Source organism: Eptesicus fuscus, chromosome 15 (genome assembly GCF_027574615.1).
Source record: "Eptesicus fuscus isolate TK198812 chromosome 15, DD_ASM_mEF_20220401, whole genome shotgun sequence".
Taxonomy (NCBI): Eukaryota; Metazoa; Chordata; class Mammalia; order Chiroptera; family Vespertilionidae; genus Eptesicus; species Eptesicus fuscus.
Genome location: NC_072487.1, coordinates 63,496,206 through 63,521,675, shown reverse-complemented (window position 1 = coordinate 63,521,675; position 25,470 = coordinate 63,496,206). Strand labels below are relative to the sequence as shown.

Below are 25,470 nucleotides of genomic sequence, written 5' to 3'. Positions count from 1 at the left end.
GGCGCACTGCGCTGCGCTTCTGCGAGCCAGGGAGCGTGCGCAATGCAGGAAGTTGAGCGAGCGCGTTGGCTCCGCCCACCTCTCCTGGTTGTCATAGTGAGGCGGTACACACTGAGACTCCGGGGTCCCAAGGCCTGGAAACTGTAAGCAGGCAGGCGCCATGCAGTACACGGGGAGCGAATATATTGGAGAATTTGTAGATGGGAGGTAAGGGCCTCATTTGATTCATTATGTCTTGAACATCTGTGCCTTTTAAAGGGACCTTGTAGCAGACATTTTCACAAACTTTATCTCTTTTAACCTTCAGAACAACAATGTCAGGTAGGATTGTTTATTCCCATTTTACAGTTCAGTAAAATGAGACCCAGAGAAGGGAAGTAACTTGCTTAAGCGTCAAAGCTGAGATACGTTCATTCCATATACACTTGGGCCAAGGCAGAGGCAGTGGGTCTGCAGGAAATAGAAACATGTAACAGTTTGGGGATTTCATTGCCAGGACTTGGCAGCTGATTGGCTCCTGGTCCTACTCAGAGACTGCTTCCAGTCCCAGCCCAGTGCCCAGCTCCAAGCTTTGAACCTGCAGAATTCTGATACCATTTCATGAAAATTGAGAACTCTGAGGAGGGGCTGCTTTGGCAGAGAAGAGGGTGAGTTCCATTTTGGGTGAGCTGGAGATGTCTGTTGAAGGTTTATAGAAGGAAAATGATGTCCAATTTACAGTAATAAAAAGGGGATCTAATCTCAGGGAAGGATTAGATGGAAACTATGCTTAGAAATGATGTGATGGGATTAAGCAAAAAAAGAGAAAAGGATACATGTTTATTAACTTATGTTTCCCGATCACAAGCCAAGTACAAGAGCAAGAATTAAAGGAAATAAAAACTTCAAAAAAAGAAAAAAAAAAGAAAAGAAATTATGTGATCTCAAGCAAAGAGGTAGAAGAAGAAGGAAGACTTAAGGTAGAATAAAGGCAAAATAGTTTTTGAGCTCTTAGTATATGCCAGGCATTCTGCTACAGTTTTGTAGCCATCATTTAATTTCCTCAACACCTTTAGGGGGTTGTTGTCATTATCCCCATTCTGCAGATGAGAAACTGGCTCAGAGAGGTGAAGGAGCTTTCCCAAGGTCACACAGGCACAGAGAGCGGGAGCCAGGCTTGGCCTCCAGGTCTGCATGGCTCAGAAACTGCTTTAACCACAGAGCTTTCACACTTTGGGACTGGAGCTCAGTGGCATCTGTCATCTGTTCAGTCATCTCACTGACCTTTCTGTTTCCTTCATTTCTTACTCAGTAGATGTTTATAGAGCATCTGTTTAAGAAGAAACATGATTCTAAGAGTTGAGGATACCAAGGCCTTCCTCCTAGATGCTTTGATTAAATAGGAGAGATGAAATATACAATTACTAGGCAAGCGTCCAACAGAGGTACAAACAAAAGCCTAAAGGAGTTCAGAGTTGGGAGCAGTGACTTCCAGCTAGTGAAGAAGAATAGAGAATGAATAAAGGAATGAATGAAAGCATATTTCTTAAGCAGACCCGGGTAACCCGTCCAAATTGTATACTTTTCCAAATACCCCACTTGTGATGCAATGGGTAGGGTTGGGCTGGTCTTAGCAGGAAAGACACAGAGCCAGCTGCCAGGAAACCTGGCCCTACTCTCTGCTTCACAGTGCTTACTGTGTGGCTTGGGCAAACCCCTCCCCTCTCTGGGCCTACCCAGGGATGTTCCCAGGAATGACGGATATTTCAGGACAGCCTCTCTGTGAGGAAGAGGAGGAACAGATCACACTCTGCCTCCCTTCATCAGCTCTTCTTATTTTTGAACTTTTTGAGGGAAACAACACAAATCTTTTGGTTTTAAGCAGAATATTGCTGGGATGATAACATCTGAGGACCCGGGATTGGGTTCCTCCTTGCTCTCCTGTGCCTGCTGGCTCAGATCCTCCCGCTGCCACGCAGGGCTCAGTGATTTCCTTTGTCCTTACAGGATGGAGGGCGATGCCGAATACATCCTCCCTACTGAAACAAGATACGTTGGGGAAATGAAGGACGGCATGTTTCACGGCCAAGGAACCCTGTACTTCCCCAATGGGAGCCGATACGATGCCATTTGGGAAAAGGGATTGGCTGTTAAGGTGATTAGCCTGGGAAGGGGACTGCTGAGGAGAAAGCCTCAGACAGGAGGACTCCCACCACACACACACACACACACACACACACACACACACACACACATACACACGCACACACGCATACATACACACAACACCCTGCCTTCCCTATCCAGTGCCTCCTCTTGACATCCAGGGATCTGGGGTCTTCTCCCTCTGGATCCAGAAGGGCCCCTGGAGAGGCCCTGATGAGTTAGGCCATGATGAGTTTGAATCCTGTTAAGCCACTAACTGTGTGACCTTGAGCCCATGACTTCCCCTTTGAGACTCATGCTCCTTATCTAATAAATTGGGGATGAGTTTTATTAATTTCCTCTTGCTGCTGTTACAAATCACTACAAAGCCAGTGCCTTAAAACAACAGAAACATGTATCTTACAGTTCTGGAGTCAGAAGTCTGAAACCGGTGAGCAGTACGGCATTCCTTCTGAAGGTTCTGTGGGAGGATCCATTTTCTTACCTCCTCCAGCTTCTAAAAGCTGCCTGCATTCCTTGGCTCAAGGCCACCCATCACTCTGACCTCTGCTTCCATCATTACATCTCCTCTCCCTCTGCTTTTGTCATCACCTCATCGTCTATCACTCTGACTCTCTTGCCTCCCTCTTATAAGGACCCTGGTGATTACATTGGGCCCCCCACCCAGATAATCTTGACACTTCAAGATCTTTAATTTAAGCACATCTGCAAAGTCCCCTTTCCCACATACAGTCCACATATTCACAGGTTCCAGAGATCAGATGTATTTTTGAGGACCATTATTCAGCCTGCCACAATAGTATCAGGCCCTTCCTGGGATGGCTGTGAGAGTAAATGAAGCAGTACATGTGAGTGCTTAGCTCAGTATCTGGCACACAGTAGGCACTCAATAAGTGTTAGCTGTTACTGCCATCACCACTGATACTATCATGTTAAGTCATCTAATCCAAGGATTCTGAACCTGGAATTTGTGGGTCACAAATAGAATTCAGGGAGCCAGCGAAAGCTCCTGATTTATATAGAAAAGTCTTGTGTGTATGGGACTATATTTTTCTCTGGGGAAGGATCTATAACTTTCATCAGTCTCACCAAGGGCGTGTATGAGGCTGGCTCATGACCTATAAAAGATTAAGAAACACCCCTTGTCTTATAGCTTAAAGAATCTAAGCCCCAGGAAGGGGATGTGACTTACCCAAGGTCACACAGTGAGTTAATAGTATTGGAATTTCCACCCGTGTTTCCTGATGCTCAGGCCAATGCGATGTCTGCATCCTGGGGCTTCTTCCTTTAGCACTAAGGCAGCAGAAGCAGAATGGATGTGTTTGGACAAAGGACTGTGACAGATGGCTCTGACCTTTTGAGTTTTGGTAACAATAAAAGAGTTATAATAACTTTAAACATCTATTGAGTGCTTACTACATGCTAGGCACTGTGCTAAATGCTTTGCATCTACTATTTCCTTGAATTTCACTGAATCAACCCTATTAAATATGTACTATTGTTATCCTAACCGTACAAAGGAAGACACAAAGGGCTAGAGAGGGTAGGTCATCTGCTCAAGGTCACGTTTAGTCATATTTTGAGTGCCAGGCACCAAGCTCAGCACTGTATATCCATTTCTTCCTATCATCTGTGGAAGTTACCACTTCTTTTCTGTGGCAGTAGGGCAGTCACCTCTTCCCTTGGCCTCTGTCCTTCTTGGTTAAAGAAGGGCTTCCTCAGATCCGCCTGTGTGCTCCTTGTCGTCCAGGGCACGTACACCTTCTCCGACGGACTGCAGTATGACGCAAAGAACTGGCATTACTGTGACGGCTACGACCGGAGGTTTTACACCGAGATCTGCCACGGCTTGAAGCCTACAGGTACCCAGGCCCCTTCACTCCCAAACTGAGAGGGAGAGGAAAGGCAGTTTTTAATAAGTGGGCGTGGCCTATTGAAGTAACCCAAAGGAGAGGAGGAAACGAGCAGGGGCCACAGAACACACAAGAGCCAGGACCTGGAGCCACTTGAGAAACTTATAAATGGCTCCTCCTGGGTTAGTGATGACGGGGCCTGGACTTTGTCATGGGCTCTTCACCCGAACAGAGGCCTAGAGGCAAAGAGCTCCCCGGCCACAGGCCCCCAGCTCTCACACAGCGGCTGGTTTGGCCAAAGCTGGGCCTCTTCAGACCTGAAGGCAGTGTGATGACCTTCCCTGCACCCTTCCCTCTCCTCCTGTGACTCCCAGCAGAGCAGCTTGATCCTAAGCACCCACTTCCTTCCCAAGTCACTCAGCACTCTGAAGACCTCTCCAACAGCCTCCCCTCAGTGCCAGGGCAGGCATTGTTAGGGCAGGGAGAGGGTTCGGGCTGCCCCTTCACCTCTCTGAGCATCTGGGAGATGGCCATGTGCAAGAGGCTTCAGGGAGAGAATGGCTAGAAAGTGCTCGGCGTGGAGAGTGCACTCAGTAATTGTAAGTCAATGGTGTACCCTAGTGATCATCATTAACCAACATAGGAGAGCCTACAGTGTGCAGGACCCTGAGCTGAGAGCATGGGGCCATGCTCAGTGGGCATCCAGGCCTCAGTCCAGGGGACAGGGAATTACAAGAACCACAAATTAACTGAAACCCAGGAAGTTATTCATCCCAACCCTGTCCCCTTTGCTCAGGCCTCCGTATTCCAAGATGTACAACATGACCTAAAAGATGCACCAGCTCCTCTTTCCCTCATGGTGGTTCCAGTGTCCCCAGTCCTGGGAGTGGTGCCGAGGCCCTCTCCTCCCCTGATAGCAGAAACTCAACATTCAGGTTACAAACTGGTAATCTACCCACTTCCTAGCTGGATAACCTTCCTAGCAAGTCACTCGACCTCTTGGAGCCTCAGTTTTCTTATCTGTAAAACGGGGCCACAGGATTGCTGTGAGAATGAAGTGAAATAGTAGGAGTCATGCACTTAGCCAAATACCTGGTGGCTATGATGGTAATTTGGGTGAGAGTCAAGGTTCTCTAGTACCTTATCCCTGCCCACCTGGCCCATTTCTTTCCTTCTGTTCTTCCTTATACGTGCCTGACTCCACGGGCTTCTGAGTGAGGTGTAAGCACCTGCTCTGGCCTCGGCCAGCACCTTGAATGCCATTCCTCTCCTTACATGCCTTCTATCCATATGGCTAACTCGGAGGCATCCTCAGGGTCTCTCTGACTCCAGAAATGTGTCCTTATTATGATGTACCTAGAAATGGAAGATGGGGTCAAAGAAGAGATGGGGGTCTAGTTGCTAAGACGCCCCCTCACTGAGCCATTTCTGGGACACTGCTCTGGGGCACTGCTCCTGCTGCTTTTGCTCCTGGCCCTCAATGGGAAGTGTTTAGTCCAACAGTGGTACCAATATTCACATGAGCACCTGGCCCAAAGTGGACTTCGGCAGAGGCTGGGCTTGAATTTGGCCTTGGTGGCGAGTTAATTATCCATTATTTATCCTTTCAAGGTATCTCTCAACTCTCCAATATGGACCCGCCTAGAAAAATCCCTGCAGGCTATTATGACTGTGGAGATGGCTTCTACAACCCGAAAACAAGGGTCGTCAGGGACTATAAGAATCACTTTCTGCGAAATGCCGGTATGTTCATTCTGACACCCTGTGGCACATGTTCTCTCTTCTCTCATCCACACGCAGGTTTGTGCATGTGTGTGCACACACATGCATTGGATGAGAAAGAAAATTTTGCCGATAAAAGACAAACACTGATTATCTGAATGTTTCACTAATTGAAAATCTTAAACTATCAATTCTATACACAGTCACAGAGTGAGGGAAAGGACATTAGTGGTCCTGGTTGATGAGAGCAGCCTCTCCCCATAGGGAAATTTACACAGTAAGACAGTGTCCCCTCTACCGCACTGTATAAGTTAATTGGGAGCATTTTTATAGAACTAGGGTTCCATGGACATATTTTGGGAATTCAGCACATAAATATAGCACCGAAAGGCTTAAGGTACTTTTTAAAAATATATTTTTTATTGATTTCAGAGAGGAAAGGAGAGGGGAGAGAGAGAGAAATATCGATGATGAGAGAGAATCATTGATTGGCTACCTCCTGCATGCCCCACACTGGGGATCAAGCCCATAATCTGGGCGTGTGCCCTGACTGGGAATCAAACAGCCACTTCCCAGTTCACACGTCCAATGCCCAATCACTTAGCCATACTGGCCAGGCTAAGGTACTTATTTTTGCATGGTCCCCTTCAACTAGTATTTAATGGACACCTACTCTATGCTAGACACTATGCTTGGTGTGGGCAGCAAAACATGGAAAAGCTAGACACAAACCCCTTCGTTCATGGAGTTTATAGTTGGACAGGTAGCAGACAATTCCTATAAACAGTTGACTACATCATGGAATAAGCACGACGAAAGGGAAAAACATGGCCCTAGAGAGGGGGTGGGGCCGGAGAGGTGGGAATGCTTCGGTGGGAGCACAAAGAAGGGGTACCTAATCCAGAATTGGAAATTTGAAGAGGGTCTCAAGAAGGAAATGACAGCTAAGCTGAGACCCAAAGAATAATTGTGAGTTGATCATAAGGCACAGGGAGAGGCTTTCCAGCCAAAGGAGACATCACAGCTAAAGGCCTAGATGTGAGTGATACCATGTGGTCAAAGAGGACCGGTGGCCCTTCAGCCCAGGGAGTACCTTGGAGGTTCCAGAACCTCAATTTGGTAAGTGAACACTAGCTGATCAGACTGAGAAGGACTGACTGACAGTGACCAGACTAGCAGGAAGCCAATATACAGGGTATCCAAAAATAAAATGTATACACATTTGGAATAATTATAAAGGCAGTATTTGTTAAAACACATTTTGTTTTCAAAATGTAACAGAAACCATCAGCTGTTAAAGTATGTATGTATTTTTGGGACACCCTGTACAAGTAAGAACATGAGCATTTTCCTTTAACACAGTGATTCCTAACCTTTCTCTTGTATAGAGTCAGACTCACTAGGAATAACAACTATGGACCTCCTCCTAGAAAAATGTATAGACATGCACACATACACAAGCATACATGTTACACACACACACACACACACACAAACGTATTTTGCATGTAATCTTAAGAGGTTGATAGTCTCTCTAAAGATCCAGATCAAGAAACTCAGCTCTATAATGGGAAAGAAACTGCCAGGTATACCAGAAGTCCTGTCCTGGTTGATGAGAGCAGCCTCTCCCTATAGGGAAATTTATACAGTAAGACAGTGTCCCCTCTACTGCACTGTATAAATTAATTGGGAGCATTTTTATAGAACTAAGGTTCCATGGACATATTTTGGGAATTCTGTGTTGGTATAATTGTTCTTCAGTTGTGGTACAATGCAACTGATTCATTTTCAGGTTTTTAGGTTTGAACTATATTCTAGTCTTATCTCACTGGGGTGACATCCTGGTCCCAAGGAGAGTCACAGTCTAGTAGGGGAGATAGACACAGAAACATACAATCACAATATAATGAGATATGGGCCCTGGTCAGGGGAAGCCCTGGAGGATGAAAGGGTATTGAGGAGGGAGAACTAATCACCTGGCCGAGATGGTGGAGGGTGTCAGTCAGAAAAAAATGGTGTCAGAAGTGATGGGTCTTAAAGATGAGTAAGGAGTTCATAAACAGGAATGTTTTGGAAGTATATTTCAGGCAGAGGGAACAGCATGTACAAAGACACAGAGGCATGTAAAAATATGGTGTGGCTGGGGAATCAGAAATTGTGTTCCCAGAATCCTGTGGGCAAAAGCTATGCTTAATGATAAACTTTAAAAAGCATTTAGGGGCATGAATAGGCAGAGCACAGGATTTTTAGGACACTGAAAATACTCTGTATACTATAATGATGGATTCATGCCATTATATATTTATTCAAACCCATAGAATGTACAACACCAAGAGTGAACCCTAATATAAACTATGGACTTTGGGTACTTGTGATCTGCCAACATAGATCCATCAGTTGTAACAAATGTACAGCTCTGGTGGGGGATGTTGGTCATGGGGGAGACTCTGCATGTGTGAGACAGGAGGTATATGGGAAATCTCTGCACCTTCATCTCAATTTTATTGTGAACCTAAAATGGCTCTAAAAAAATTAAGTCTTAAAAATGCATCATGGGAAGGAAAGGCCATTCTTAGGAAGTTTGGAGAAGGACAGACATTGATGATTGTCTGGTCAACAAATACTTATTGAACAGTTGCTATGGATCTGGCTTTGTATTCTGCATGAAGGTGATAGCAGCATCATGGCCTCTTCTGTCAGGGAGCAGGAGAAACTGGCAGTAAAATGGATCATAACAACACCAAGTTGCTGCAAGAGAAGCTAACAGGGATACTTAACCCAGGATGCCAGCAGGCTAGGGAGGTTTCCTGGGAAAAGCAAGATCTAATGTGCAACCTAAATACGAGCAGACAAGTGCAGCAGGGTTGGGAAGAGTGTTAAAGGCAGAGGGACCAGCACATGAAAGGATGAGAGATGGGGGAGAACCCTGCACTTCTAGGGGCACATCTCACCTGGAGGTGAGACAGCAATATGTCAGGAAGAAGAGCAAGGGAGGGAGCCCGAGATGTGGGGAGGGTGAGGACAGTAGGAAAGGCTGTGGGTGTCTTTGCATTTGAAGGGCGGTGGGGAGCAAGGGAAGGTTTCAGGCAGGTAGGAAGTAACTGATTTATCCTTTAGGAAGGTTTCTGTGGTTACATATAGAGAAGGGACAAAGGGGATAAAATTAGATAGGAGATCCTTCTGGCAAGATATCAAGGGAGGGACATCTAAAGGACCCCATGCCCCTGGTGGTGGCACAGAGACCTGGGTTTGAGGTCCTGCCCCCCTCCACCCCCACCCCCACCCTACTCTCAGGTTACTTGCTGGCTCACCCTGGGTCAATGCCTTCCCTCTCTGGGCCCCTTTCTCTTTTTCTGTAAAATGAGGGCATTGGGGTGGGTAATTTCTAGGGTCCTCCCAACCTGAAGAGTCTATGATGGAGGAGAAAGGCAGCCAAGGGGTATTTTGGTCCTGATATTATAGGACAAATCAAGGTTGGAGTGTCCTGGAAAACCACTAAAAGGAAGTCTCTGTGAGTGCCACCTAGTCATTACCCTTGACTCACCCTGCCAGGGACTGATTCGGGCTTCTGTCCATCTTCTGTTTCCCCCAGGGCCTTTCTCCCCTGCATTCCGGTCTGTCCCCATAAACAGTACTTCCTGTTGGCATCCTGGAGGCACAGGGGCGCTGGCCATGCAGGCCTAAGGCAGGTGACTGAGGCCACCCCAGAGTAAACACGGGGGCCTGAAGCACATGCCACCTGGGTGGGGCACCAAGAAGGGTTGCTTGCCTGTGGAGCCTCTCGGAACTGCCTCAGCTTCTTCCCCAGACAGAGAAGCTTGCTTTAGGCCTGACTGGAAAGCCTGGGACTGCTAAGCTGCAAACTGCAAACACGCCTGACCAGTCTGGGTTTGCTAGGTCTGGGTTCTCAAGAATGCCTTTCTTACTGGGAGGCTGGTTCCTGCTTGCCGGATTGCTGAGAGGATTGAAACCCATCCCTCCACTCATCAAAGCGTCTTTGAGTGCCTACAATGTGCCAGACTTTGGCGATCGGGCAGGCAAGAATTCTCTGGGATTGTGACTCTCAAACCTTTCGACCCTGGCTGGCAGTGAGAAAAGATTTATATCATGGCCCAGTACACACACAAACACATGCACACATATGTATGTATTCTTTCTACATGTGATATACTATGATATTTTCAATTTAATTTTTTTTAAAGTGCTGGTTGCTATCTGCAAAATTGATTTCACAACCTCCTAAGGGCCAGGGCCAGCCATTGATAGGCCATTGTTCTAGGCAGCCTTCCCTAACCAATCTGTCCCTCCTTCCTTCCCCCTCCACCTTTCTGCCTGGGTTAGGTGTGTCTTCTCTGGGCCCCACAAGCCTCACTAATGGCACTTAGCCTGTGACAGAAGTGGCTTTATTTGCCCATCACCCCCACATGAGTGGGAGCTTCCTGAAGGCAGGGATTATATGACTATGTCTGATTCATCACTGGGTCCCTGGCACCTCACACAGGTCCCATGACTCAGAGCTGATTATGAAAGCAGGCAAGCAGGCAGAGGACCTGCCCACAGGTCCCTCATATTCTTCAACAAATTATATAAAATTCAGCCCCGGGCACATAATAAGCAACGCATTATTTTGAGTAATAAAAACAGCCCGTCATAGTCATGTGCCACTTAACAATAGGGAATACGTTCCGAGAAACGCATTCTTAGGTGATTTCATCGTTGTGCCAACATTGCAAAGTGCACGTACACACACCCAGATGGTCTAGCCCACCACACACGCTGTATAGTATAACCTATTGCTCCCAGGCTACGAGCCTGTACAGCATATTACTGTACAAAACAATGCAGATTGAATCAGTCACAGGAGAAAATAATGCAATCAAGAGACATGGTAAACATGAGGTGTATGAGTACACTCTAAAATAATGATAAAATGTACAGTAAATACAGAAGCCAGTAACACAGTCATTATTATCATTATCAAGAATTACATACCATACATAATTGTATCTGCTATACTTTTATACAATTAGCGCAGTAGGTTTGTTTCCACCAGCATCACCGCAAACACATGAGGAATGTGTTGCACTGCGACCTTTTACACCGGCTATGATGTCACTAAGTGATGGGAATTTTTCAGCCCCATTATAATCTTATGGGACCACCGTTGAATATGTGGTCCATGGTTGACCGAAACATTGTTATACAGCACACGACTGTATATTTCTCTGCACCTCAAAAAGCTTGAAAGCTTAAGCCATCAGAGGTCTCAAACCAGCACCTCTCATCCACAGCTCAGGGAAAGGAATGGTCCTTGTGGGGGATCCTTGCCTGGCCTTTGCTAAGCACCTTACCTGCTTATCTCTGCTTTTTTCTACCATCCCAGTGGGTTATCTGCAGTGAGGACACCTGGCCTCAGATAAGTTAATAACCTGCTCCTCGTCACACGGCTGGTGACAGAGTCAAACCCAACTTGGTCCCAACTCTGTTCTTACCATTCTCCTTGTCAGCCGTGTTCTGTAGTTTATTTTTTCCTCAGCTATCTCTGCTCCTAGACATGACTCATTCACAGTTGTTCCTCCACCAAACACAGATCCTGGCACCCAGTGGGACCACAGCAATGTTCCTAAATGAATGCAACGGTCCATTTTAGAGTCGTAAGATAAAAACACCGCGCAGTTCCCAAACCGAAATGCTATCTTATTTTGTAAAGGGTCCTTTACACACTGCAGGCCAATAAGGAAGCACTTAGGGTATGTGGGATAATTACCTTTAATATGGTGGGAAATTGAGAGATGGACTCTGCCCCTTTCCCCTCTATGCCTGTCCCCCCCCCCCCACCCCCCCGCACCTTCATTCCTCCCGGGAAGGCTAAGCCAGAGCTGTTGGCAGCTTGCACACACATCTCTTCGTGTAGCTGTTGCTTGCCTCAATGCTACTAGCAGAAATCACTTACAGAATAACTGCACCACTAATCCTTACTCCCTCCCCGCAATTAATGACACCCCAGGCGAGTGTCTCAGCTGAAAGGCACATTATTAATATTCAAAGGAAAAAAACCCTCATAACCATTTTAACATATACAGCTAACAATGAACTAAATTTGCTTTGTGGAAGACAGAGAGTGAGCATCCCAAATTAGTTTATGTAAAAGCTGAAATTCTTTCCCGAAAGGTCTCAGTACCAGCCTCAAAGAATATCCTGATCATCAGAAATGCCGTTAAGATTCCCACCAACATTATCCCCTTTGTTGTTTGAAATGTCGAATCAAGCACATCTGGCAAATGTCCTAGAGCTCACAAATCTTTCAAACAGCGTGTAATTCGATGGTTAAAGAGATAACGCCACCGCTTAATCTTAATCGTGCTGCTCTTCAAAATAGCACCAACTTTCCTTCAATCAGAAACAATGGATTTGGCTTCTTAAAAATATCACATACGAGTGATTATTTGCAGGGAGGGCCCCTCTGTGCTTGAACCTGTGGGTTCCAGACAGAATTTAAAATCAAATCGCAAGCCTCATTTGAATGTGTGCTCAGTTAAATGAACAATGGGAAGAAAGGGTGTGAATTGGGGTCCCCTTTGGGATGGCCTGTGTGATTTGCTGTCTTTGGGAGATAACTCCAGCTTCACCAGGTGAGGACAGATGGAGAAGGAGGATGAAGATCACCATGTGGTGAGAGTCAACACTGACTGAGCATTTGCCAGGCACAGGATACTCAGCTAAGGGGGAGGGGAATATTGGCATGATCCCTGTCTGACCAATGAGGAAGTAGGCTCCGTGGGGTTAAAGAATTTCCCCAGGAAATTTGGCAGGAAGTGGGATCCCCTGCTCCGAGAGGTTTTCCTCTTTCCACTTGGCCAGGCTAGCTCCAGGATCATCTGTCCACAGAGGCAGGGCGTGGTGCTCCAGGATAGTGGCATTTCTCTGCTCCCACCCAGCCGGAGAGAAGCTGCAGAGTGAACCCCTAGAAATGAAAGAGCACGTGGTCCCTGAAGTTTCTCTGGGATTATTTAAACAGCTGAAAACCAGAAATATCCCAAATGCCCGAGAAGAGGGAACTGATTGAATAATAGATGGTATGTTCTTAGCATCAAATGCAATGCAGCCATTAGCATGGGAGTGAAGAAATGGTTCTATTGATACTCAAAGGCGCCCATAGTTTATGCAGGTGACAAAACAGGACAGTTTAACAGTCAGCATTACTGAGTACTTACTATGTCCCAGGCCCTGGCTTGAGCACTTCCCATATTTTATTTTATTTTGTTTTATTTTGTTTCACCCAGTCCTCACAGCAGTGCTGTGAATTAGTGGTCTTGATTACAGCGTTTCCACTGTACAGATGACGAAACGGAGTTGGGGTGAAATGCGTTGCCCAAGGTCACACAGGTTATAGGCGGCAGAGCTGGACTTGGAACCCAGGTCCAGTTGACTCAAAGCTGAAGATGACGTTTAGCTGGTTCTGAATGAGAAGCTGGAGTTTATTAATGAAAGAAAGACCAGAGCGAGCACCTTCCTTATAGCCCAGACATACAAAAAGACCCCAGGACAGTAAGATTGCCACAGGGCACTCTTTCTCTCTAGAGTTCTCTGCCTACTTTATTGCTCAAACCGGCCAAAGAAAAAGAAGGTCTTTCCATGCCACCGACAAACCCAGACTCCTTTCATCTTGAAGCCACTGCCTTCACCTGGTCGGTGAGAAACTGGAGACCCAGAGAGGACAAGACACCTGCCTGACCTTACACAGCCTGCCCGAGGGACAGCCAGGCTGGGCCCCGCTTTCCCACTGCCAGCCAGGCCTCCTTCTGCAAACCTGTCTGTCTCCAGGCTTCCCCTGTGGGTTCCGGAAACAGGCCCAGCGAGTCTCCCGCACAGCCCCTCCCGCTGTCATCTCTCAGCAAGACAAAAGGCAATTTACCTAAATGTATAATCACCTGGGGGCTGGCAGGCAGGAGCATCCCTGCCTTATCTGTGGTATTGTTAGCAGCGCCATAATGAAGGCTTTGTGAGGGATAATATCCCACTTGTAACTGCCAAGTAAAATGCCCGCACAGCTCACACCTCCCGCCAGCACGCTTGGGCATCTGCGACAAGCGAAAGGGGTACAAAGGAAGAGGATGAGTACCTCCACGGTGCCAGGGACTCACTCCCTTCCCAGTCCTCCCAGGAATCTATCACTATCCCTCAAACTGAGGGGAAACTGAGGATCAGAAAGTAAGTTATTTACCGATGGGTGCAGCTACTGAAAGGAGGAACTGGCATTTGAAACAGGTCTCCCTGACACCAGAGGCCATGCTCTGAACCAGCAGGATGTGCTGTGGCCTTTTCTGGGTCATGAACCCCTTTGAGAATCCAGGCAGCGCTGTGGACCTCCCCAAAGAAGTGCACTTGAACCCACAGAGAGAATTTTGCCCACAGACCTTGGAATCAGCCCCTCCAGGATCTTTGCTCCAGGAATAACCACCCGCCCCAGCTTGCTGCCTCTCCCCGCCTGACCTTCGGGAATTGCCCCTTGCCCTCCTGGAAATTCCCCTTCCAGCCTGTGCCCATCGGATTCTGGTAACTGCCCTTCCCCCACCCCCTACGGCAGCCTCCTAGAGGCATCCAGAGGACACAGCTTCCCCTTCCCTGGCTGGAATCATCCCAGGCCAGCACTGCAGTGGTGTTCTGTCTCCTTTAACAGAAGTCAGAGGAGAATGACAGGCCGGAGCGCAGGGGCAGAAGTCACACCTCTCTTCCTCAGCCTAAGCTCTGGGAGTCAAGGCAGTTGGCTGAGAGCCCTGCTAGACCTCGGGGCAGGAGAGGCAGGCATGGTTAGGGGCCGGCTTTAGAGACAGCCAGATCTGCCACCAGATCCCAGCTCTGCCATTTGCCAGCTGTGTGACCTTGAGCGAGTCTCTTAACTTCTCTGAGCCTCTGTTTCCTCATCTGAAAAAATGGGGGTAGAACTAGGGCCTTCCTAGTTGTGGTGAGCATCATTGAGATGATGCAGGGGGCACAGCAAGAGCCATGCCTGGTCCATGAGGAGCTTAATGCACATCAGCGATCACAGTTGCCATTATTTACACCTGGTGTGGGGGTGCTGGTTGAGAAGAAGGGGCTTCCTTAACTCTGTGCTCCAAAGGGAGGAGCCAGTGTCACCTTGACAAACTGCCCTCTGACCTCCACCCACCTGCTTCTGATTCAAAGACCGGACTGGAGGCCTGCACGTCCCCGCTCTCTCTCCAACCCTCAGCATTGTTCTGGATCTCCCCAGACACAGACCTTCACTGAGCCCCAATGACTCACTGCCCCAGCCTTAATTCAGCCCTCAGCTTCTGCCATCAGGAAGACAGAGGTCCCAACAGCCAGGCCTCTGCCCTTCGGTCCATCATCCACACCCAGCTGGAAAGCAGGGACAGAAGGGAGCAGAGGTCAGAGTCAGGCCAAGCGAGTGACCTCGGCCTCAGTGCGTTGCTCCCAGAGCTGCCTGTGTGCAGTGGCATCATGAGTGTGTTTAGGGCATGCAAATTCAGTTATGAGTGCTTGAAAAATAACAGTGGGGATCGGGGAAGCAAGCAGAATAGCAACAGTGGTGCTGATGTTGGTGACTTGATCTCTTCCCCTTCCCCGCCCCTCCCCCCCCTCTGCTCAGCACACACTCGCTCTGGAGTGAGTGTGGGAGACATGGCTCAGTTGGTCTTGGGCCCTCTGTGCCTCCTGTCACGTGAGCACCTTGCCACACTCAAGATGACTCTAGTATTTGAGGATATGTATGTTTTACCAACGTGGTCTGCATCTGGACCTCAATCGCAGAAATAACTGTTCCAACAATGTCAGAATACTGACTGTGTGGATTCAATGAGATGACTGCACGGGGACTTCCTAAGAGACTCCCAAGGGTCGTCATGACGATGCACACTTTTTCCTTTACCCACCAACTAAAGGTCCTAAAACTCCCGTCTGGGACAACCCGAGCTGTGCCTGTGACGGAGGTGTTTATGAGGATTGCATGAGGTCAGGCCTGCTGAGTGCAGGGCATGGCACCTGGACATGGAAGTGGTTCCTACTGCCTGGTAGCCATGGTCCTTGCCCAGACTCAGCCCTCCCCAGCCACAGCCCTAATCCAGCCCTGGGTCTGACCTTGGAGGCCACACCCCATTCGTTTCAACATTTTTAAACAAAACATATCCACACTACCACATTAAATGTGATTTTTTTGCTTTAACACTTCGAAAGGATTTTTTAAACTTTGCTTGGTAAATTGTGTGACCACCAGACTTTAACAACTGGCTGCAATTTCTGAAGAGCCATGTGCACACTGGAGAATTCTTGAAAAACGAGGAAACCAAGCCTACAAATTGGTTTCAAGTGTAATAAAATTGTTTTGATTTCTAAATTTAATAATTAATTAAGCCTGAATGCATTAATTATAACATTAAGTTCAGCTTTACAGATTCCTTTTTTATTTTAGAGCCAATCATTTTCCCAAGCCTCTTATATTTGCACAGGCCTTGAAAAACTTGTGGGTGCTGCACCCTGCACCTCTAGTTCCCAGTGGGCAGAGCAGCCGGGGCTAATCCACCTTTCACCCACCACACCCAGAGGATGCTCCTTTGCAGGGAAAAGCAAGAGCAGTCCTAAGTGCCCCCCCCCCCTCTTTTTTTGCAGGTTGTGCCTAGACAATAAACCCAGTCAATATTGGTGATGCTGTGGCCTTGGCCTCTGGCCACCACCACTGCCTGCAAAGTTCAAAGCTTCTTTCTTGTCAGGAGTTGTGATGAGGGTGTGGCCACCCTCACTTCAGGCCCTGGTCCTGCTCAGGGCCTGACCTCGCCCCACCAGCTCACGTAGCCCTGCATTTGCACAGAGGGTGTGGCTGGGCTTTTGAGATGGGCACCTGTCCACAGGTGTACCTCCCATGCTGGCTTGGAGCCACGGTTCACACAGAGGTCTTGACCCCAGGACAAGAGTGCAGCCCCCACGCCAGAGCCTCCTTCCCCAGAGCCTGTCCTGCCTGGCAGTTTGGATGAGCACTGAGCCATCTCTTCGGGTTGGATGTCCCTCCTCCCTCGGCATCTGATCACACACACGCTCAGACTTCAGGCACTCACACACTACCCCGGCCTGCCACACACGTGTCACACGCGCTGACCATTCCCGTGTGCGCACTTTCTCCGCTTCACCTCAGTACCACCACTTGCACACTCACAGTACATACCTATTCACACTTGCACACACACCACCCGTAGGTTCTCACACGCGTTCACCCATTTGGAAACATGCCCGTCTGTGCCCATGCACAAACTCACTGAGTGTGAATTTTGCACCAGCACACTTTCTGCCCTGGTGGAATGAGGTGGGTGAATTGATTCACTCTCTAAGCCTCAGTTTCCTCATCTTAAATGGGGACAACCCCATCTCACTCACTAAGGAGAGGACAGACATGACCCTCTGCCCACAGAGCTGGGCACCTCCTAGGAGCTTGGCCAGAGTGATCTCTACCCTTCCCCCAAAGCTAGACGTCTTGTTTCATCTAGGTGTCCTCCCTTTTCTGCCCCACCCCACACCCCCAGGGTGGGAGCTGCATAGCCCTGGTGACCGCAAGTGTGCTTGACTCAAAGGCGTGCCAAAAGGTAGCAGATTCAGCTTGTGGGTCCCAGGAACTTGAATCCGCCTGTTTGCCCTCTCTGGGCTTGCCTGCCCCAGCCTGCCCACCTTGCTTTGAACAAAAACCATTAGCTGAGCTGCCGCTCTTCATCCTTAGGATGATGATCCTTGTGTAAAGGCCTCCTCCTTCCCCACAAGGAACCAGAAGTCCCAGGGGTGCTCTGACGAGTCCCTCAAGATCTTGCCCTTGAAGACACCCATCAAAATGGTGATCCTAGCTCCCACTTCCTGAGTGCCCCCCTGGTGTTATTCATCCTGACCAGTGTTCACTCTGCCCTCTGTGGGAGGGCTGGTTAAAGCCCCCGTAGAGACAGGGAGCCCGGCTCAGAGAGGGAGAGTGATTTGTCCAAGGTCACCAAGAAAGTTGGCGACAGGGCTCAGTAGGACCCAGAACTCCCAGGCCATGCTGTGCTGTCACGCGGGCCCTGACGTCTACATTGCAGAGACAACCTTTGCCTTTCCTTCTGGTCTGGAGCATTTCCTGTACACCACGCACTGTGCTGGGTACTTCTGAGGAATGATCTCACTTGCTCCTCACAAGAAACCTTCCAGGCAGGCTCCTTCATAGATGAGGAAGAGACCCAAAGAGGTGCTGCAAGCTCGTGCTCCAAGCCTGGGCTCTTACCCATCATGCCACACTGCCTCCCTGCCAACCAGCTAGGGGCTGATATTGCCTCGCATCTGTTGTGAGATTTTCAGACTCTCTCCTTCCCCACCGGCCCGCTGACCTGCAGACTGCACTAATGACACCCTGGGTGACCTGGGCCCCACGCAGTGGCCTGTGCAGGCCTGCCCCTCCCACCCTCACTGTGAGGCAGGCCCCAGGCCCGCCAGGGCTTTGAGCTTTCTGAGTGTGGTTGGCGCCCCGGTATGAACCCAGACAACCCATCCTCCTGGTGCGGTTGGGCTGCTCAATCCATGGCCTCAAGTCAGAAAAGGAAACAGCAGCCCCTCCCACCCTCACTGTGAGGCAGCCCTGGCAGGTGCTCTGCCCTCAGGAGCTCCGTTTGCTGAGGGAGGGGAAGAAATTCTTCCCCATTTGTCCAAATCCCACAGGGTAATAAACCTATTACTTTTATGTCTCCAAATGGATAAAGTACATTACTTATCCATTCATTCATCATATGTTTATTAGGTACATTTTAAGTACCAGACCTGTGCTGGGGCCTGAAGACCTGAAGTGAATCAGATGTGGCTGCCCCGGGCTGGTGGCGGTGACTGTGATTGACAGCATGACCTTGGCCTGGGTCAGGGAAGGTGACATCCAAGCAGGGCCCATGGGGGCAAAGAACAGCCAGGAGGGCAGGGCCCCAGCCACACACATTCATGAGGGTCCTTCAGTTTGGATTGTGACAGGACTGAAAGAAAATCATGTTCATCAGGCAACTCTAAATTCACACCCCCTTTCCTGGTCACACGGCCTCTAATGCACTGTGGATTTATACTTCTTTGAAAGAAATACTGAAATAACACTCTTATATTACATTTGGTTGCTTATGTTAAAAACATTAATTTGTGAAGTGTACATGTGTAAAACATAATGCTATTATACTCTCGCTTAGGTCTTTCTTTACTTACATATGTACTGAGGCCCAGAAACGGGAGGCCTTGCACCTGAACCAGGTCCTGACAGGAAGGGTGTTCCCCAATGAGGAACAGCATGTACAAAGTCCCAGAGGCACTGGTGAGCATGTACCCACGGGTAACTGCAGTACCTTAAGGTGGCTGCATTTTACAGTGTGAGGCAAGTGGGGGAGGGTGGCAGGCTCAGAAGCAGGAGGATCTGGAGGGCCTTGAAGTCCAGGCAAAGGAGTGGAGAGCCTTTCCAGGGAAGGCTTCTCAGAGGGGAGCCCGTGGTCAGATTTGGGGTCTCTCTTGCAGCAGGTTCCTTTTCTTCTCTATAAGAAGCCCAATTCTCCTAATGATTGGTGAGACCCATTGGGTGGGAGTTAGGAGGTAGGTATATGCAGGTGGCAGCAAGGTCACTTCTAAAGCTGCAGAAGGAGATAGAGAAATATTTCTGCCCCCAAAGCAGTCAGATCTAAACTTGAAGAATGCCCGAGTCAAGCCTTTGGACAATAGAGATAAAGCGCCATTTGCATCACATCGTATCGAGGCTACACACTGTCCATACGACTGATCACTGTTGGTGTTGACCTTGACCACCTGGCTGAAGTGTGCTTGTCAGGTTTCTCCACTGTAATGCTTTTCACACTCCCTTTCCCGATTGTCCTCTTTGGGAGGAAGTCGCTGTGCAGCCCACACTTAAGAAGTGGGGTTATGTTCCATCTCCTTGAAGGTAGCACATTCCCATAAATTACTTGGACTTCTTCTACACAGGAGATTTGCCTAGTCTCCGACTTTATGCAATGTTATCAACATTTTGATGCTGGGTCTTTGTACTGTTTAGAAGTTCAAGCACCCTATTGGTATTTTGAGGAACCTACAAATATTTTATTTCAATTACTAAAATGCATTACCAAGGCATTAAATTGGAGGGTAGGAATAAAGCCAATAATTATTGTTATTTTTTTCCTATTGTCGAAACACTTTAATGAGAGACTTGGAACTACCCAAAATAGAAGAACCTTTCTAGTCCTACTGCTCAGAGCTGACTATTAGTCACATTCGGTTTATTATTTTTAATTTTTCCCTTGTGCACAGTTTTTACACAGGTTATGCTGTGTAATTTTGTGTCTTGCCTCTTCCCACCTTTCTTTTTCACTTATCATATAAAAAAACATTTCTCCTATGTTGCAATACAGACTTCATAGCCATATATTTTCAATTGCTGCTAAATATCCCCTCACGTGACTCAGCGTCCCCCTCCTCCACCCTGCTCCCCAATTTAACTCAATGCCTAGCACATAGTTGGTGTTTGGAAATAATTTGTTAAATGAATGAATATATGACAAAGTAATCACTCAGCTGTTTTTTTACAAATGTAGCTTATTTCAGTTTTCTTGATTCTAAATAGATTATTCCCTCAGGATAGCGTCCCATAGTGGAATTACTGGGCCAACCGGCGGGGGGCAAAACTTTTCAAAATAAATGCACCGAACTAGAAATCTCCCTCCTCCTCCCTCTGAACCACCAGCAATTGTGCCAAGGGTAATAATTTACAATTGATTAAAGAGTTTGTGGGGTTGTTTTTCCCCATCATTTTTCCCCTCTTCTCCCCCCTCCTGCCCCAAAGGGGAGAAATTATCTGAGAAGGTGAAGATGTTCTCAGACAATCATATTAACATATTCCAACAATTGCAATTTGCAAAATAGTAATCACAACTCCCCGGATCTGGGAGGCATTAATCAAAGCGGCAGGTTTAATTCCATTTTAAATATTGATGAAATGTGCTTGGGATGCCTCACCCTGGCGTGGCAGGGCCTGGAGCCTCTGCGGGCCAGGGAGGTGGAGGGAGGGTTGGTGAGCAGCTGCCGGGAGGGGAGGCATCTGCGATTCAAATTGGTGGCTGTGCAGCCAGGTAGAGAGTGAAAGGGGTAGTGAAGAGGGCTGTTAAGTCCATTGCTGTCAATTTGTAACGATCAGGGAGGGGCCGAGGACTGGTTCCGCACAATACACCCGGTTTGTCTGGTTTCAGGGGTTACCACTGAAGAGGTTGCAGCTGCACTGATTCGAATAGCCTGGAGACTTCAGAACTGTAATTACCAACCAGGCTGCTCCGTGTGGTGGCAAAAGTGGGCTTCACCAGCGCTTAACTCCTTGTGTGCCGCCACTCTCCCCCCACCCCCACCCCGGGGTTGGCAGCCACTCTCAGATTCCCAGGCAGCCTCCCCAGGGGAAACTGAGGCCCACTAGCCGCTTAGGGCATTCTTCCAAGCATGCCGGGCAGCCGGCCTTTTTCCTTAGGCCGCCTGTGAAGCAATAGTGGGGGTGGGAACACCGTCGCCCTCCAGCACCATCGCCTCTGCCTTGGAGTGGGAAGTCAGGCTTTGGAGCCTGATGAGCCGTGGTTTGAATTCCAGTGGATGCAGACCTGGGACAAGGCTCATCCTCTCTATAAAATGGGGGGCATCTCCCCTGCTCTATTGGGCGATCACAGAATCAATGAGATCTGGTGTTTGTAAAGCACAAAGCACACAGAAGGCTGTCAGTATGCCGCCTTCTCCCTGATCCTGGACATGGTGCTTCCACAGCAGAGGACGGTGGGCAGGGGGGTCTGATTCAGAGGGCAGGGTTTTTGTTTTAGCTCAGCTACCACCATTTGTCCCTCAAGGAGGATGGGTCATCCTCTCCTCCCTCTCTTCGGCAAGAGCTGTAGCCCTGAGAACTGCCTGAGGGCAGGGGTTTGGGCTCCTTCTCTTTGTCCCCAGGGCCAGGCACAGGGGGAACCAGGAATGAGGGAGGGACAGCAGGCAGACAGCGTGGTGCTAACCAGGGCTTAGTTGGGAGTCTGGTGAATGAAGCATGTGTACGGTTCGATGACCCTTCTCATGGAGTGTAGCCCAGAGAAGTTCTCCCACATGTCCATGAAGAGGTGTGCCCAAGAACGCTTGTCCCAACATTATTCCTGGTAACAGAAGCTGGGGGCAACTCGCATGTCCAACACTGGGAGGGTGGATAGCAACACGGGATGGAAGCCCACCGTGGAATATTAGGCAGCAGCTTAAAAAAAAAAAAGCCATGCAATGGAAGAATTAAGAAAGATCACCAAGAGCAACGATGTGTCATTAGAGACCAAGGCTAAGATCATCCGCCCCCTCACATTCCCAATTACTATGTACAGAAGCAGAAGATGGACAGTGAGGAAGACTGACAGGAAAAAAAAAGATTCATTTGAAATAATAGTGTTGTAGGGGAGCACTGGTGAGCAGTGGGTCCTAGGGCAAATTAAGCCTAAAACATCACTGGAGGCAGAAATGACAAACCTGAAGCTGTCCTATGTCAGGCACATCATGAGAAGGCAGGGTTCTTGGGAAAATACAGTAATACTGGGAAAAGCAGAAGACAGCAGGAAACGAGGAAGACCAATACGAGATGGACAGGCTCCATGAAAGAAGCCATAGGCGTGAGTCTACAGGAGCTGAGCAGGGCTGCTGGGGACAGGACACTGTGGCCCTCACTCATTCACAGGGTCACCAGGAGTCAGAGCCGACTCAGCACCATAAACACAAGAAGCAACAAGCTAGATGTATGTGTAGCTACAAGAATAGATCTTGAAAATGTACCACTGAGTGAAAAAATTAAGACAATGAAATTCACAGCACAATGCCATTTGTGTAAATTAAAACCACATACGCACACACAACCACCATACATATGTTACAGAGCTGCATGCATGTTTAGGGGTACATATCCCACCATTCAGGTCTCTGTCACGGTTGGGGAGGGGCTGGGTCTGGTTGGGGGCAAGGGGATAAGGGGAAAAATAAAAATCAAGTCAGTCTGCAGAGGGGCCTGGAATAGAGAGATGACGGTGGTGGACTGTGGGCTGAAGAATGTGTTACGCTCAGCGCTCTCTCAGGCTTAGAAAACAGGTCAGGCCTTGTAGTCAAACAGCCCGAGATTGAAATTCGGGCTTTCCACACACTGACACTGGCAGTGGACAAGTGGCTTGACTTTTCTGAGCCTGTTTGTCCATCTGCAGAACAGTGGGATCGTTGCGGTCATTTGGTCACAGGGATTAAGATAAGGGAGATAAACACACGTCGGGCCTTCACGAACATCTGATGCTCTCCATTCCCCACTGGAAGGATCTGAGTAAACAGAGGGTGTCAGCCCCCTGGGAACCACAGGTACTTGGAAGGGTCCAGAATGGAAACTAAGATCCGAAGGCTCTGGCTCCCTGTACTGCCAGCAGGGCCTGGGCCATCCTGGGGGTGCTGTTTATGGGTGTCAGACTGGGCAGATGCCGGAGCGAGCTGCCCTGTGAGTACCTGTTAGGCTGCCCAGCTTAGAGTGGCCCGACAGTGTCACTCCTACCTCCATCAGCAGCATCCACCAGCTATAAACCCTTTTGTGTTCACTTCCCCCAAGACCAGGCCCTCACAGGCAACTGAAGGATCCATTGTTAGTGAAAGATCTGTTCCTTCCCAACACAGAGCTGGCTAAAGAGACTGGCCGCCAAGGGCACCCCGGGGTGCTGGAATTCACCCACACCCCAAGACCCCACCTGGGGGTCTCCCCGGGTAGATAAGGCACCGTGAGCCCCCGTGATGACCAGCTCTTCCTCTTCCCTTGCAGATGATGATGAGCATGAGTGGATTATCCGGACGTGTCGGAAGGGCTGGGACGAGTTTGTGGGTCACAGGCCCACGCTGTGAGCTCTGCAGCCACCTCGGCCAGAGGCTTCCCTCTGCTCTACTGGCTTCGGTTGGCCCTGGTGGCAGGCTGTAGTTAAGAACCTGAACTTGACTCGGGAATAAAGGCTTTCTGCAGTTAATGGCCCCAAGTGTAGTTAAACTATTTCTTGGAACAGGATCCTCATTTCACCTGCATCAGAATCACCTGGGCGAATCTGTGAACTAGATATTCCTGCCAATCCGAATCTCTGGGAATGGGGTCTAGCAATTTGCACTTCCTCGTATTCCCTATGCACATGGAAGTTTGAGAACCATCACCTTACAATAATAGATCTATGTAATTGAAAGAGCAACTAATATGTGCAGGTAGTATGTGTGTGTATTATCTCTGCTCCTCACAACAGCCTTCAAGAGAGGGAATCTGAGATTCAGAGAGACTGAGTGACTTACTCCAAGTCACACAGCATTTGAATCCAAGTCCTTCTGAAGACAAAGTACAGATTCTTTTTACTATACTGAGTTGCCTGGCTTACTAGTCTTGGTCTCACAGGGCAATAGAATGGGATGACTGTGCCCAGACTCACAGCTGGTACCTTTGGGTAGGCCCAGGAATGGTTACCCAAGGGCTGTCTCTCCCTCTGGCAGCTGCTCCATTTGAGCCCAGAATCAGCGTGGTGCTATAGAACAAATGCAGCTTCGGCATCATACACACCTATATTTAAATCCCAGCTCAACCATAGGTATCATGTAATTTGGGGCAAGTCACTTCACTTCTCTGGGCCTGTTTCATCATCTGTAAAATGGGTATAATGGTGCTGAAAACAATAGGGTAGCTGTGTGAATTGAACGAGATAATCCAAGGAGCTGGCACTTAGCCGGTGTTCAATGTGTGCTTGCTTTAAAGAATAATTCGTTTGCTGTGCACTGAGTAATTATTCCTCAAAATCATCCCCCAGAGATCACATGCCAACTGACAGCCAGAAGAGGAAGCAGTGACATGTTCTAGGGCCACAAGCATCCTGGATCTTTGTATAGCTGTCCCTCCTTAGAGGCTGCTGGATCTTGCAGGCTCCTTGTCCCATGGCTCACCAGGAGCTGCCCAAGAGGGAGTCAGGCCTGGGAGGACTTGGTGGAGCCAGGAAACTGGCCCTCAAACTAGGGAGCCAGAGGTGGCGTGCTGGGGCAGATTCAGGAGTCAGAGGGAAGCCTGGGCCCTCTCAGCTACATCACGGAGGGGTCTTGGGGGGTCACCTCTCTCCTCTGGTGCAACAACACCTCAGTAGAATGATAGGGTGGAGCCCCACTGGGGAGTTCCAAACTGGGTTTTGAAAACAGAAATTACATCCATTCATGCAAACACACACACAAAACTAAACTATTTTCAAAGACACATATATATCTAAATCGACATTTGACAAATAGGTGGGTGGAGGGGGAAGAGGCAGAGATGGGGTCAGGGAAGGGAGGTGCAACAACCAATAAAATAAAGGGGGGGCCCTGCAGGGGCGATGGCCTTGTACACCCTGAGCTGAGGTTTACAGGCAACTGCGAAGGGCCATGGCGCCTGGCATAGGGGAGGTGCTGGCCACGCCTCTGCTCTCCTGCAGAGCTTTGGCTTGAATAAACTGTTCTGATGATGATGATGATGATGATGATAATAATAATAATAATAATAGTGGCAGCCAGCAGAAAGGTACTCTCTCACTCCCCAGATTACAGATTACATGGTGGCTCTGGAACCTAGCGAGGCCAGCATGAGACCGGGACTTGTGCCCAAGTTCAAGCCCTAGCTCCCTTCACATCAACATATCAAATTCTCCCCCATCTTCCAAACAGGCTCCTC

At 48.6% G+C, this 25,470-nt stretch overlaps 1 protein-coding gene across 2 annotated transcripts; it reads left to right on the top strand.

Annotated features, from left to right (window-relative positions):
• The first annotated feature begins 79 nt into the window (after positions 1-79).
• MORN5 (MORN repeat containing 5) lies at positions 80-23,771 on the top strand. 2 transcript variants are annotated; one of them, XM_008152144.3, is made up of 5 exons: positions 80-207; positions 1,987-2,134; positions 3,896-4,007; positions 5,610-5,741; positions 23,569-23,771. In XM_008152144.3, exons 1-5 carry the CDS (start codon positions 161-163, stop codon positions 23,646-23,648), a joined length of 519 nt encoding a protein of 172 aa, XP_008150366.1. In that variant the 5' UTR covers positions 80-160; the 3' UTR covers positions 23,649-23,771. The 2 variants fall into 2 exon arrangements, with proteins under 2 accessions (XP_008150366.1, XP_054583202.1); XM_054727227.1 differs by lacking the exon at positions 80-207 and adding an exon at positions 569-647.
• The last annotated feature ends 1,699 nt before the right edge of the window (positions 23,772-25,470 follow it).